Consider the following 12,276-nt stretch of genomic DNA (forward strand, 5'->3'; position numbering starts at 1 on the left):
TTACTTCAACATTATTGTAAGTTTCATTTCATCATTTCAGCGATTTCTAAATTATCTATTTCAATGTTTATTTTCTTTCCTTTCATTATGCTTTTTTTATGTCTTGTGTAAAACACTTTGAATTCCCTTGTTGAAACGTGAGGTATAAATAAACTTGCCTTGCCTTATCGATACTGCCTGTAAACAACAGGGCAACCTGTGAGACTAAATTCGGGACATACGAACCACGCTACCAGGAAGCCACGCCCCCTTTAGCCACAACCTATTGTATCGAAGGAGCGCCTGTATATCTTTCCTGCAGCCTCGCGCTCTTCCTCGTCTCTCGGTAGCACGCTCGACTCGACGACATGTCTCGGGTTTATATTGGAAGGTTGAGCTACAGAGCCAGAGAAAAGGACGTGGAGAGGTTCTTCAAAGGCTACGGGAAGATACTCGAGGTCGACCTAAAAAATGGGTAAGCTCTTTTTTTTCGCCGACGTTTTTTTTTTGTGACGGTTGACGCTAACGGTCGTACAGGCCGCAAAGCCCGGGCCTGGTTGGCCTTAGGATGCGGGCGCGGCCTGCTAATGCTAACAACCTAATTTAATTAATATTCATCTACATTGTGGTAATCTGCTGCTAGGTCCTGATTTCGGAGTGGTAGGTAATACTTATACTCCTAATAATTCTGGTGGATCAAAGTTAAACTAGTGGTAAGTTTGTATTTAATTTACTACAGTTCAAACAAAAGCTAGCCATCGTTAGCTCACGTTAGACGTGGCAATGTCGGCGGTCTGCTCCGTGCGAACCGCTAACAAATGGTTCGCACTCAACAAGTGCAAACGTGTAAAAATGTAGATGGTTTTTTCCGCCCCTACCGCTAACCCGTGTTGTAAAGATTTCCAAATCATGGACATAGACATGTTTTTCTTTTCCTTTTTTTTTTAATTTGGCTTCCTGCCAGCAAAGGGTACGAAGCGTGAGAACAAGGACAACCCGAACAACAAGGAACAATGAACATCAACATTATAGTCAGAACATGTAGTGCTGAAGCTTTGAACACAAATATTTAACATAAGAAACAATCTTTTCATTGCAGGAATTTTTAAACTATAAAACACTATCGTTTGCTGGCCAACGTGCATTTTATATATTAAAATAAAATGTTGTTTTTTAAGTATCTAATTTATGGAGTTACAGACTGAAAAAAAGACCAGAATAATTCTGAATAAATCTCCAATCTACTTTCTAAAAAGCTCTAAAGAAACCAGATCCTCTTGCAGGACATTGCAGGCCTCTGGATCGTGTCTTTTGTCGTTGCATGTTTCAGTTAAACAAAACTAACGCTAATGACTTATTGCTGGAGGTTTCAATGTTGTTCTGACACCATCTTTTCCAGCAATCTTGTTAATTTTTAGATTTATAAGTAGAGGCGTACGTTGCTGTTTTTTATACATGAACGCTGCATTCAGTTTGACTAACCATGGCGGTGAAATGTGGATCTAGTAAAGGGTCTGAGTTTAGCCTGTTTTTACAGTGAAATTTTACGTATGGGGTCAAAGTGTGAACCCCCTCATGTTTTTGAGATATAACATCCTCGGGGTCCTGCGTTTCCACCCTGTATTAAATCCTTTCTCTTCTTCTTTAAAGGTACGGCTTTGTTGAATTTGATGACCCCCGTGACGCAGATGATGCCGTGTACGACTTGAACGGCAAAGAGCTGTGTGGGGAAAGGGTCATTGTGGAGCACACCAAGGGACCCCGTCGTGATGGTGGCTATGGGGGAGGAGGAGGAGGGGGTGGTGGCGGCGGTGGAGGAGGAGGTGGTGGCGGTGGAGGAGGAGGTGGCGGCGGCGGTGGAAGAAGTAAGTTTTCTGTTGAGTCTGTTTTTTGTTTGACATTAATGCTGTTATTGATGAGGGATTTCATTCATTACAGGGAACCGACAATCTAAATTTCAACAGGGCAAAATTTAAAACTAGTCCTTGGTGGCTGATGTGCATTCAATTTATATCCTGGTAGTAAAAGACAGCTAGGGGTGATATTATGATTGTGTATTACCTTTCAGTCAAATATATTCAAAATGCAACTGAGAGGTCTTGAACCAGACGGAGAGAAAAAAGACCCAAGTCATCAGTGTGGTTCGACTCTACCAGCATCTTTCCTCAAGGCTCACCAGAGTGCTTAATTTACACTTCTTTTAATGGAAACTTTGTTGTTTTGAGTATCAGACTCGCCCATCATCTCACAGTCGTCAAGTTTTCTATTGTTCTGGTCTCACTGACCCATCCAGGAGTTTCTTTTACCCGTTTAACATACAGGCGTGCCTTCACTTCTCCAGTACAAGATATTGTGTTGTAAATAAGACGAGCACCATTCACAGTCGCTATCAACATCTGAAGAAAAGGTGTGCAAAACGAGTGTCCTCATTACAGATTGTGATAATTTTGTGTGCACCAGAGCCACCAATGACTCGGAAAACTATGTTGTACTTCCATACGTGAATTGGAAAAGCAGTAACATGTGATGGGGAAATGGCTTACTTATGAAGATCGAACTGTTTGAATACTGTAAAGTAACTCTTTCATTGTTAAATATCTTGTAATCTATTGATGTCTTATTCCATTTCTATTTTATTTAAAGTGATTGTCAATTTAAAGGTAAAGATTTAACAAAGAACCTCAATGTTTTAATTGAAAGAGTCCTTTGCTGACTGCCTGCCCCTATTGCTGGCCATGGTGTCCCCCCTTTCCAAGAGTGTGGTTTGACCATTCTGGGCCCCTGGGCAGACCAAAAAAGGGAGCCATTGTGAATGAAGACCGCTTTTCCCATTAGGCCCAGGCCGGGTGGTGAGGATGCAATGGGGTTAGGAAGAGATGTGGGTTCAGCTCTTATAGGTGCCTGAAAAAAAAAAAAAAAGAACATGTTTTGTAACAGTGCAATGTTTTTAGATAGGATAGCTTAGAGACTTTAGTTCACCGTAAGTACTCGATCAGTCGATCAGTTTTTTTTAAATTTGATTTCTTCTTTTGTAAGTAGGCTGATTGAACTTTTACCAAAATGTTCAGATCTAAAACTGAGTTCAATAATTTCAGGCCTTATGATAAAGACTTCATCTTAAAATAGATTTTTTTTTCTCCAGGATTTAATACATTTGTTTTTACTTTTTTTTTTTCTTTTTTCTTTTTAAAAGACTTTTCACTTTTGCTTTTCCCCTTCCTTATTTCTTTTTGCCAGGTCACTATTGACACATTTTGTAGCCTTTGTAGTTTGAAGTTTAGCATAAATGCACCACCTCTGTTTCTATTTCGGTGCTAATTTTTCCTTTCCCTTCCTTGTTGCATTAAAAGGTGGCTATGGACGCTGGGGAAGAGACAGATATGGTCCACCTATAAGAACAGATTATCGGCTCATTGTTGAAAATCTTTCCAGCCGCTGCAGCTGGCAGGACTTGAAGGTAAGACATTTATTTGATGCATTTAGTAAAAAAAAATTAAAAAAGTTAGGTGAATGCTTAACCTGTTTTTTCCATTTCTGTGAAGGACTACATGAGGCAGGCAGGAGAGGTAACCTATGCCGACACCCACAAGGGTCGGAGGAACGAGGGCGTGATTGAGTTCAGGCTCTACTCCGACATGAAGCGGGCTCTGGAGAAGCTCGATGGCACAGAAGTGAACGGCAGAAAGATCAGGCTCATCGAGGATCGTCCTGGAAACAAACGCAAGCGCTCTTATTCTCGCAGCCGCAGTCGCTCCAGGTGAGACCCGACGTTCCTGAGATTACACACGGCTGCTTAATGTGTATTCATGTCTTCCTAAATATAGCCAGTGTGCACAAGGTTTATGGGAAAAAACCAAACTGGCCTATGAAGTAGCGTTTGTGATCAGTGTGACTGCTGCTAATTGTTTCTACTCGTTGCCTCAGGTCTCGCTCCAGGAGCCGCAGGTCTCGCAAGAGCCGCAGCCGCAGTGAGAGCAGCAGCCGCAGCCGCTCCCACTCAAGGTGAGCAATCCACGTCTGACAGGACTTCTTACTGGATGTTATCAAGTCTGTGATTCTGGGTGAACAACTCAAAGTCTTTTCCACCTCCGACTCGACGTGTTCTGAAACATACAGCAACAATAATTTATAGCTCAGGCAGCTGTCAGCACGAACCACCTTGAGATTTCGGCATTCAGTGGCCCGTTAACAGTAAGTCGAGAGCATAGTTTCCATTAATAGATGCGTGCAATTCCAAGAAAGTGCACAGGCGTTTGGGCCGCTGGGCTTGTAGCCTATAGCAAGTGACCACGAGCAGCAGCCTGATATTTACAGCTGCAGCTCTGCCGTCAGGAAATAAAATTTGAAACCTTGCACCTGTCGAACGCAGAGTAAATGTTGGCTTATAATGTGAGGCTGAGAGTATTCCAACTCGCTGAATGAGCACGTTTGACGTCTTCACATTCAGGATCAACATCTTGTGCTTCATCTGTTCAGTTTAAAAATTCAAAATAACTGTAAAGTATCTAACAATTTGATTTGACAGTTTTTGTAATTTATATTTTATTTAGACCTCCTCATAGTTTGATTGGTTGCGTTGCGATGTGGTCTAAATAATTCTGATTTCATCCACAGAGCGGCTTCTCGCTCCCGCAGCCGATCTCGTAGCAAGAAGAACAAGTCCAAGGTCAAGAAGGAGGACGAGGAGCGCAGCAACGGCGCCCAGAAGAACAAGGACAGCAGCAGGAGTCGCAGCCCCAAGAGCAAGAAGGGCAAGAAAGACGGGAAGAAGGGCAAGAAGGACGACTCCAGGTCCAGGTCTCGCTCTCACTCCAGGTCTCGTTCCAGATCAGGAATGAAGGATCGCTCCAGGAAATCTGGCTCCAAGGGCCGCGAGCCGCCCAAGAGTGACGACGAGGGCGGCGAGCCCGACAGGGGCTCTCGCTCCCGTTCACGCTCCCCCGTTGATTCGAAATCCAGAGCCAGGTCTAAATCCAAGTCCAAGTCTAAATCCCGTTCCCCCTCACCCGTCAAAGCCCGCTCCCAGTCCCGCTCCCCCTCCCGTTCTGAATCCCGCTCCAAATCCCGCTCCCCGTCTCGTTCTCGCTCCCGTTCCCGTTCTTAGTTCGCGTTTTGGACTGTCTGTCTTGATCCCTTCCCCCCCCCCCCCCCACTGTTCACCACTTACATTCCCCAGAACCCTCAACACTACCCCCCCCCCCCCCCCCCCCCCCCCCCAATGTTTTTGATAACTAGCAGTAGAATACAAGGCACTCTGCTCTATGTCTTTTATGCACACGCTACTCCTTTGATTGGTTTGACTTTCCCTCGACATTCTTTGATTAGAGCCGTCTCATGTGGAGGTGTTTGTAAAGTAACAGGGTGCAGTCTCAGTTTTATAAGTTTCAATGATGGTATGGTAAGTGTCTTTAGCCTTTTTTTAATCAAACCTAGAAGCATATTGTGTTGTAAAAGTGCTGGGTGGGAAATTGTTCTAGCATCTGCTCACCTTTTGTGGAATCCTTGTATCATTTTATTTCTCATTAAAAATGCCTGTTCTACATTTGTTGTCAGATGTCTTTTTTTGGGGGGGATAAGACCGAAAGCCAATGAAGTAGATGATGATATAAAAAGTTGTATGATACTCTAATGCCTCTTCAATGAACCGTCAGCCCAGAGACTTCACGTCTTCTTCCTTCACTTAAAAACTTTCATGTCTTAATAATTTTAAAGAAATCCTTTTTATCGACCACCATAAACCCACGAGCGTGAACATGAAGAGCGCTCAACAATTAAACATACACAAAAAAATTTAAATAGTTTGTTACTCGTCACGCTAGATTTTGACAAGCCAAAACTAGTAAAACTCAAGTATAGATATCTGGGTCATCACCATGGCAACACAAATAGAAGTCTTAAATTATTTTACAAGCAGACTTCTGCCTACTGTCTCCATTATAAAAACACATTTAGACTGATCTACTCTACCTGTCTGTAAGAGATAAAAACATATTTGTGAGAAGACGAGGACTAGAGGTAAAGTGTCAGTATTTGCAAACCTGTGAATTTGAGCGGACCAGTTTCTTTTACTGCCAACAGTTTGATCGTTTCTCAAACTAGAAATCATTCAAATGACAGGTTGTGATGCGTTTTAAAAAGATCTTAAGAATCGAGAGTTTCAGAAGTGTTGCTAACTTTTAAGCCTTTCTCACGTGTGCACATAATTTGGATCATTTCAGGAGGACCGCTCTGGATACCCTCCCACATATGCAGCTCACAGCAGGAGACTTATCGCTGACAGACGAGAACAGAGTTAGCTACACAACGCCGTGATCTGAATATTTGCCTTTTTTAATCAATGCTACGTGTCGTTTGACAGAATTGCAAAGAGTGGAGAAGAACATACTGGAATAGAAAACATAATGCAGCTGCTTCATTACATGAAGGGGAATCAGCAGCAGTCGCATGCAGACACATCACTCCCCCCACCTCCCATTGGCTCAGGGGGAATTCTGCGGAGAATAGCCGGCTGCCGTCTCACATCAGCTCACTCTGATTTGCTGTCCGAGTGAAAATTCCTCAACTAGAGTTCACACGTACAGCTCCTCTGGCAAATATCAGATTTACGGTTATAGACTCTGCTGCGTTGATTTAAGTGTAAAGCTCGTCTTTCTTTAATGAGGTTTCCAATAAGACAGGGTGAAAGTGTTAACATTTGTGCGAAGGAGTCTTCAAGCTAAATCGCCCTGAACAAAAGACGATCCAATCTCTTTCTGTAAATACATTCATTTTATAGCGTGCACTAGTATAAAAACAATACAGATGTACAGTTATCCTTACAGTCTCTGGATGTAACACCCCAGCTTTCTCTTTAAGAGATCTACTGTTTCACTATTCCCTCATCAGCGTCTCGCAGGCTCAGTAACATTAGTTGCCTTTTGCCCTTTCGTTGAGTGAGTAATTCAGTCCTGGTCTTTAACACCTCCGAGGCGCAGCTCCTCTTTACTTTCTGTGTGCGTTTAAGTGCAAGCCGAGCTCAGCGTTCATCATTTGATCCAGGCTGCCGCTGTCAGTCATCGTCATCCTCCTCCGAGGAAGAGCGCATCACCCCGCCGCTGTCGTCGCGGTAACACCGGGACAGTAAGCGCAGCTGCTCCAGAGCCTCATCGTAGTCGGCCATTTCGGGCCCCTGAGAGAGGAAGCTCGGGGCCACGCGGCGAATGTCGAAAGCGCTGACGCCTCGGTGAAGCTCGGACAGCCACTGGCCGAGTGCGGGACTTGACTGGAGGGACGTCATGACGGGTGCAGAGGAGACCACGGGGGCTGGAGCTGCAAGAACAGAAAAAGAATGTAAGATTTAAAACGCTGAAGTTGTGAAACGAAAAAAAAAAATCATATCAGACAAATGTGCTTACAGCCGGGCGGGAGAAGTCGGCTCTGCAGGAAGCCCTCAGGCCCCAAAGACTGACTGAAGATCTGAGGGAAAGGTGGCGTCAGCTTGCTCGGAGAGGACACCATGTGAAGAGCTCTGAGGGTGAAGATGAAGAGTGATGGGGTTAAACATGCTTCTTTTAGACACTGTACATGAAGAGCGAGTGTTTTGGGGCCTCACAGAGGAGCTGTAGGATAGAAGGATCTGATGTAGGAGGCCAGGACGTCCTCCCCGCTGTGCAGGCTGTGCAGAGGAGTGGGCGGTTTGTCTCCTGGAGCCAGAGCGCTGAGGGGAACAACCAGCATGAAGCATGTCTTTAATACACAGCTGTGATTGAGTCTCAGCTTCATGCTGTCGTGTTATTTAAAAAACATTTATAATTTTTTTTTTTTTTTTTTTAAAAAGCCAAAAATAAGAGCAGTGCTTTGTCAAAGGTCTCAGAGGTCCATGATCATCTATCATGCATTTTGGTCACATTTAAAAGCATGCTCCTCTCATGTTTTGTAGTCTTTAATCCATAATTAACTCCTCTTTTAGTGTGTTTATTATTACATTTTATTTATTCTATTATTATTTATTATTATTATTATTATTTGTGTGGCCACACAATATAAAGCTACAACGAGCCAAAAATAAATAAATAAATAAATAAAAAATCAGAAATCTTATCTGTTAAAATCTTTGTAGAAAAGTGCAAATATGTTAAATATATTATTCCACCACTTCTTCCCTCGTTCTGGAGTTTGAGAAGTCGTTAGCTCGTGCTACGTTACAAACTGTTCCCGTTCATTCTGACCTGATTAGTCTCTGGCCCTCGAATCCTTTAAGTGTCGCCCACTGTCCATAGCAGTGTCCATCGCCCGGTTCAGGACAGGACGACAGAGGCTTCCATGGCGGCGAATCTGTGCAGGCGCTCAGGGCGTCAGGGAGAGAGCTGCCGTGCATCATGGGAAAGGGGATGGCGCCGTAAGCAGCCACCACCTGGATCATAAACCACACATGAACTTCTCCACACAGACGAAGGAAACACACAGCGCGGCTGAGCGGGCGATGGTTACCTTCCTCCCAGACACAGCCAGCGAGTCGGCCAGCTGCCACATGGGGACGCTGTCCTTCCTCAGCCTGTAAGGCAACGTGAGGGCGTCGAGGGCCAACGCCAGGGCGGCGCTGGAGTGGAACCACAGAGAGGGCTGGTACGACAGGCAGCACAGAGGACAGGCACGGATATGTTAGAATCAGCAAGACGACCATGAATGTTTTTAAACTGCTGCAAAAATAAATTACATCTTAAATTTAAAGGAAATTCAAATAAATCTGCAAATTCTCCTCATACGTTTAAAAAAGCGATTAATACAGAAACGACGCTCACGTCATAGGTTAGAAGTGGGAACTCTGCAGGAGAGGAGGGTCGTCTTCCAAATCCACCACGCAGGGTCAGCGGGCAGAAGAACGAGCTGTGATTGGCCAGGTGAATTGTCCCTAACGAGCAGTTCAACATGTGGTACAGGTCCTTCATCGGAGTCTGAGTACAACAAAAAAAAAAAAAAATCCACACCCTTAAATACAAAACCTCTGTTTGTTTTTACATGATCCGTTCACAACAAAGGCAGAGAAGCTAAATGTGTGACTCACTGAATTTGGGTGACTGACGGGTGCTAACCCCCAGGTCAGGATGCCTCGCCCGCCGTAAGAGTCCTGAAGCATCTCGGTGACCTTTGACCCGAGGCCTGCGAAGCCATCAGCCAGGTCACACAGAACCTGGAAACCCTGGAAACAGGATGCAGAGACTTTAAAACAAACAGAACATGTTAGTGCACGCGCCACATGTACAGAGGCTGTGCTCCTCCAAATGGGCGGCCTGGGTTCAAATCCGACCTGTCGCTCCTTTCCTGCATGTCATTCTCTACTATCTCTCTCTCTATCAGACTCTGTTCACTCTCTACATAAATGCCCAGAAATAAACCTTAAAGAAAGACGTCATTCTGATCAAACACGCACTTCAAATCAGCTCCTTTTATCGTTTCCTTTTTTCCTTTTCAACTTTGATCTGAATTGAAAGCTGTTTCTGACTGAAAACAAGATGCAGCATCTGCTCTAAATCACTGAACTTTGACCTTTAGGGCAGATTAGAAGTAAGATTTTTAACTCCCAGACTTCTATTTGTACTTCTTTGGCACAACGAAGCAATCTTTGTTTTATTTTTAAATCTAATAGTTATCTTGTAGTACATGAGAAAGAAAAGTGTTACCTGGAGGTAATCACACTCTTCTACAAAGAAGTGCAGTTTGTCCTCCAGCTGCTCGAGCACCGGCCCCTGCAGGAGAGCTTCTCCTTGGCCAAAAGCCTCCAAACGATGAGCCTCCCTGGACAAACGCACATAAAGCAATGCATTACACAAACGAGCTCCTCATGTAACAACGTGTCTTTTTTTAAGCAGCTGTGGATGAGTTAAAAACCATTTGGGGTTCAGTCAGAGATTAAACAAAGTTCTAAATATTCGTGTTGTGTAAAGCCTGCCATCTAGTGGAGAAAAGCAGGTATGAATCATGTGCTCACTGCTCTCCACGATGGCTGCAAAATGTGAGACCTAGTGCAGAACAGTGTGCGCACGCCGCGCTGATTTACCCGTCGTGGTTGTACTGGTGGATGACAGAGATGGTGCGAGGGTGGAGGTGGATCCTGAGGAAGTCCGACCACACCTTCACGCTGCCCTCCAGCCTGTAGGCCTTCTGCACTCGAGACAGCTGGCTGTTCACAGTATCCACGCTCAGCGCACCTGCAGGAGGGCGGAGCTTTCAGCGGTCGTGGCTTTTAGCGCTCAACGTGAAATGTGTGCCGATCGGGCAGAGTTTAGAAGGACGCTACGTTTTTCTTACCCGAGCAGTGAGGCTGAGAACTGGAGTAAAAATCTGCTTCAACCAGGATCTCTCCTTTCTGGACACAAAAAAGGCATTTGATTTAGGATGTTTCTATCAGGCAGTGGGATTAGAACTGGACTGTAGAATTACACATAAAAGTAGAGGAGTCTTTTCTGTAGCGGTGTGTCGACCAATCAAACCTGAAAAGTTCTACAGTTTTTGAAACAAGATGGTAACTTTCAGCTTGCGTGTTTTTTTTTTGTTTTTTTAAATCGCTCCCTCTGCCGGTTTCCTGTCAAACTTGTTCAATATTCTAGTCCAGTGGTTCCCAACTCATTTTCCTTTGAGCCCACAGTTCTTTAAATTAAGCCCCGCCCCTCCACCTCACTGTCCAAAGAAAACACTGTGATGTATGACTGAGCTGCTGTCATATTTTCACCAGAAATACTCACATCTAAGCGGTCCAGATCTTCCAGAAATGAGTTCTTAGCTGGAGGACTTTCTTGGTGCATCATGAGGCTCCCGTCCCTGCACGATCAAAACACACTGTTCACATCACACCGACCGCCAGTTATCTCCCATCTATGAAGACTTTAAGGAATCTGCACAGACTCTGTCAGAGCGGACGCATTGCTGGTCAACCTTGAATATTTCAGTGCACAAAAGGATGCTCATGTCCCAGAAGGGGACAAGAAAACAACATGTCCAGTTTCATGCGGAGATCTGTATAGTAGAATCTGTTAATATTGTCTTTACCACGAGCCGGCAGACGTGTCTTTGCCCGGGTCGTACAGGCATCCCTCCTGCCGGAGAGTCCGAAGACTTCCTGTCATGGGCACAAAAAGAGCAGGTGAGTCAGCTTGATGAGAACCAAACAATGACAAGAGCAACGTGATCAACTCCATACAAGATGGAGGGCTCTGTAGGTGAGCATGAGCGGTTTGTAGTTGAAGTCACCTTTGAGATCCATGGCAATGAGGCGAGGCGTGTGGGTGACATGTCCGCCTGGAGTCTGTCCTTCACGGAACACCACGTCACTCTGGATGTCGCCTGCTGGGGCCTCCGGGTCGTAAGATAAAGATGCATCCTGCAAGACACACAACCACACTGCTGTCATCTCGGAGTGACAGAACAGGACGCTAAAACATCACATTACTGTCATCCCTCACAAGACGAAAAAAATCATGAGTCAGATCATGCGCATGTTTGATTAAGACCACAAAAAAAGACCTTAAATGATCGCAAACACCAACAGTCTGAACAAATCTGCAGCTTTAGCAAAGTAACATCTCAGGGCTAACTTAACTTTAACATGCGTGTTTCAATTTATTTATATTGTGACATTTCAGCCTGTCAAACTGGCCGTATATTGCACATTCAATCATCCTCTCCCACTTCAGCTTCCTGCAGAAAAACACAACAGCAAAGTTTGACAACACACGCGCAGCTAACGCCAGCTAGCTGACTTAGCATTAGCCGCTCACGTGCTTCCTCACCTGTAAATTCCACCAGTGGGTCCCGACAAAGTTTGAATAATGTCCAAGCTGAAGAGTGATGACCTCTCTGCACGGGTTACTCATCGCGACGGGACTCAACAAGCAGCGTTAAAGAACCAAATCTCCACTTTGGACATGATGTGCACGCTCAGAAAAACGTCAACACTGAAGAGCGACAACCTAACGCGACAGAAGCGTCTTCTGTGATTGGTCGAAAAGAAAGTACAAAGAAATGTGATTGGAAGTTCAAAAGACGTAGGAGCAGCAAGTGTGGTTTCACCGTGCCGTCGAATCACGTGCAGTCTTTATGACTAAGTAAAAAAAAATACAAGAAAATGTTTATATGGTTATTTATTTTAAAGTCTGTCTGTCTGTCTGTCCGCAGAGGCTCATGTTTGTCAACAGAGAGACGATGTGTCTAGGATACGTCTCTAATGGGGCCCCATAGATACGTCTCTAATGGGGCCCCATCTGACAATATTCAGTGTTGTTTTCAATATTCCTGTGAAATTTTTAATTGGTCACTTAAAGT

At 44.6% G+C, this 12,276-nt stretch overlaps 2 protein-coding genes across 2 annotated transcripts; one reads left to right on the plus strand and one right to left on the minus strand.

The window, feature by feature from the left end:
- Positions 1–258: 258 nt before the first annotated feature.
- LOC306839649 (uncharacterized protein) lies at positions 259–5,521 on the plus strand. The gene is made up of 6 exons (XM_079368454.1): positions 259–454; positions 1,630–1,844; positions 3,330–3,436; positions 3,522–3,736; positions 3,904–3,981; positions 4,594–5,521. Exons 1-6 carry the CDS (start codon positions 348–350, stop codon positions 5,081–5,083), a joined length of 1,212 nt encoding a protein of 403 aa, XP_079224580.1. The 5' UTR covers positions 259–347; the 3' UTR covers positions 5,084–5,521.
- Positions 5,522–6,604: 1,083 nt separating this feature from the next.
- On the minus strand, positions 6,605–11,964 carry msto1 (misato mitochondrial distribution and morphology regulator 1). Its single transcript, XM_079368268.1, has 14 exons — positions 11,745–11,964; positions 11,206–11,335; positions 11,005–11,074; positions 10,701–10,776; positions 10,267–10,324; positions 10,016–10,166; positions 9,639–9,753; positions 9,023–9,157; positions 8,760–8,912; positions 8,449–8,580; positions 8,187–8,371; positions 7,571–7,675; positions 7,374–7,486; positions 6,605–7,287 (listed from the first exon to the last, which is right to left on the minus strand). Exons 1-14 carry the CDS (start codon positions 11,826–11,828, stop codon positions 7,028–7,030), a joined length of 1,767 nt encoding a protein of 588 aa, XP_079224394.1. The 5' UTR covers positions 11,829–11,964; the 3' UTR covers positions 6,605–7,027.
- Between the last annotated feature and the right edge of the window lie 312 nt (positions 11,965–12,276).

The sequence above is a fragment of the Symphodus melops genome, assembly GCF_947650265.1.
Source record: "Symphodus melops genome assembly, chromosome: 18".
Lineage (NCBI taxonomy): Eukaryota > Metazoa > Chordata > Actinopteri > Labriformes > Labridae > Symphodus > Symphodus melops.

Excerpts from the sequence above, each read along its gene's own strand:
- LOC306839649 (XM_079368454.1), top strand. The coding sequence starts at position 348 with ATGTCTCGGGTTTATATTGGAAGGTTGAGCTACAGAGCCAGAGAAAAG. Across the intron at positions 1,845-3,329 it reads TGGCGGCGGCGGTGGAAGAA|GTGGCTATGGACGCTGGGGA; the intron begins GTAAGTTTTCTG and ends TTGCATTAAAAG. Across the intron at positions 3,437-3,521 it reads GCAGCTGGCAGGACTTGAAG|GACTACATGAGGCAGGCAGG; the intron begins GTAAGACATTTA and ends ATTTCTGTGAAG.
- msto1 (XM_079368268.1), bottom strand. The coding sequence starts at position 11,828 with ATGAGTAACCCGTGCAGAGAGGTCATCACTCTTCAGCTTGGACATTAT. Across the intron at positions 10,777-11,004 it reads GACACGTCTGCCGGCTCGTG|GGACGGGAGCCTCATGATGC; the intron begins GTAAAGACAATA and ends TTGATCGTGCAG. Across the intron at positions 9,754-10,015 it reads CACCAGTACAACCACGACGG|GGAGGCTCATCGTTTGGAGG; the intron begins GTAAATCAGCGC and ends GCGTTTGTCCAG.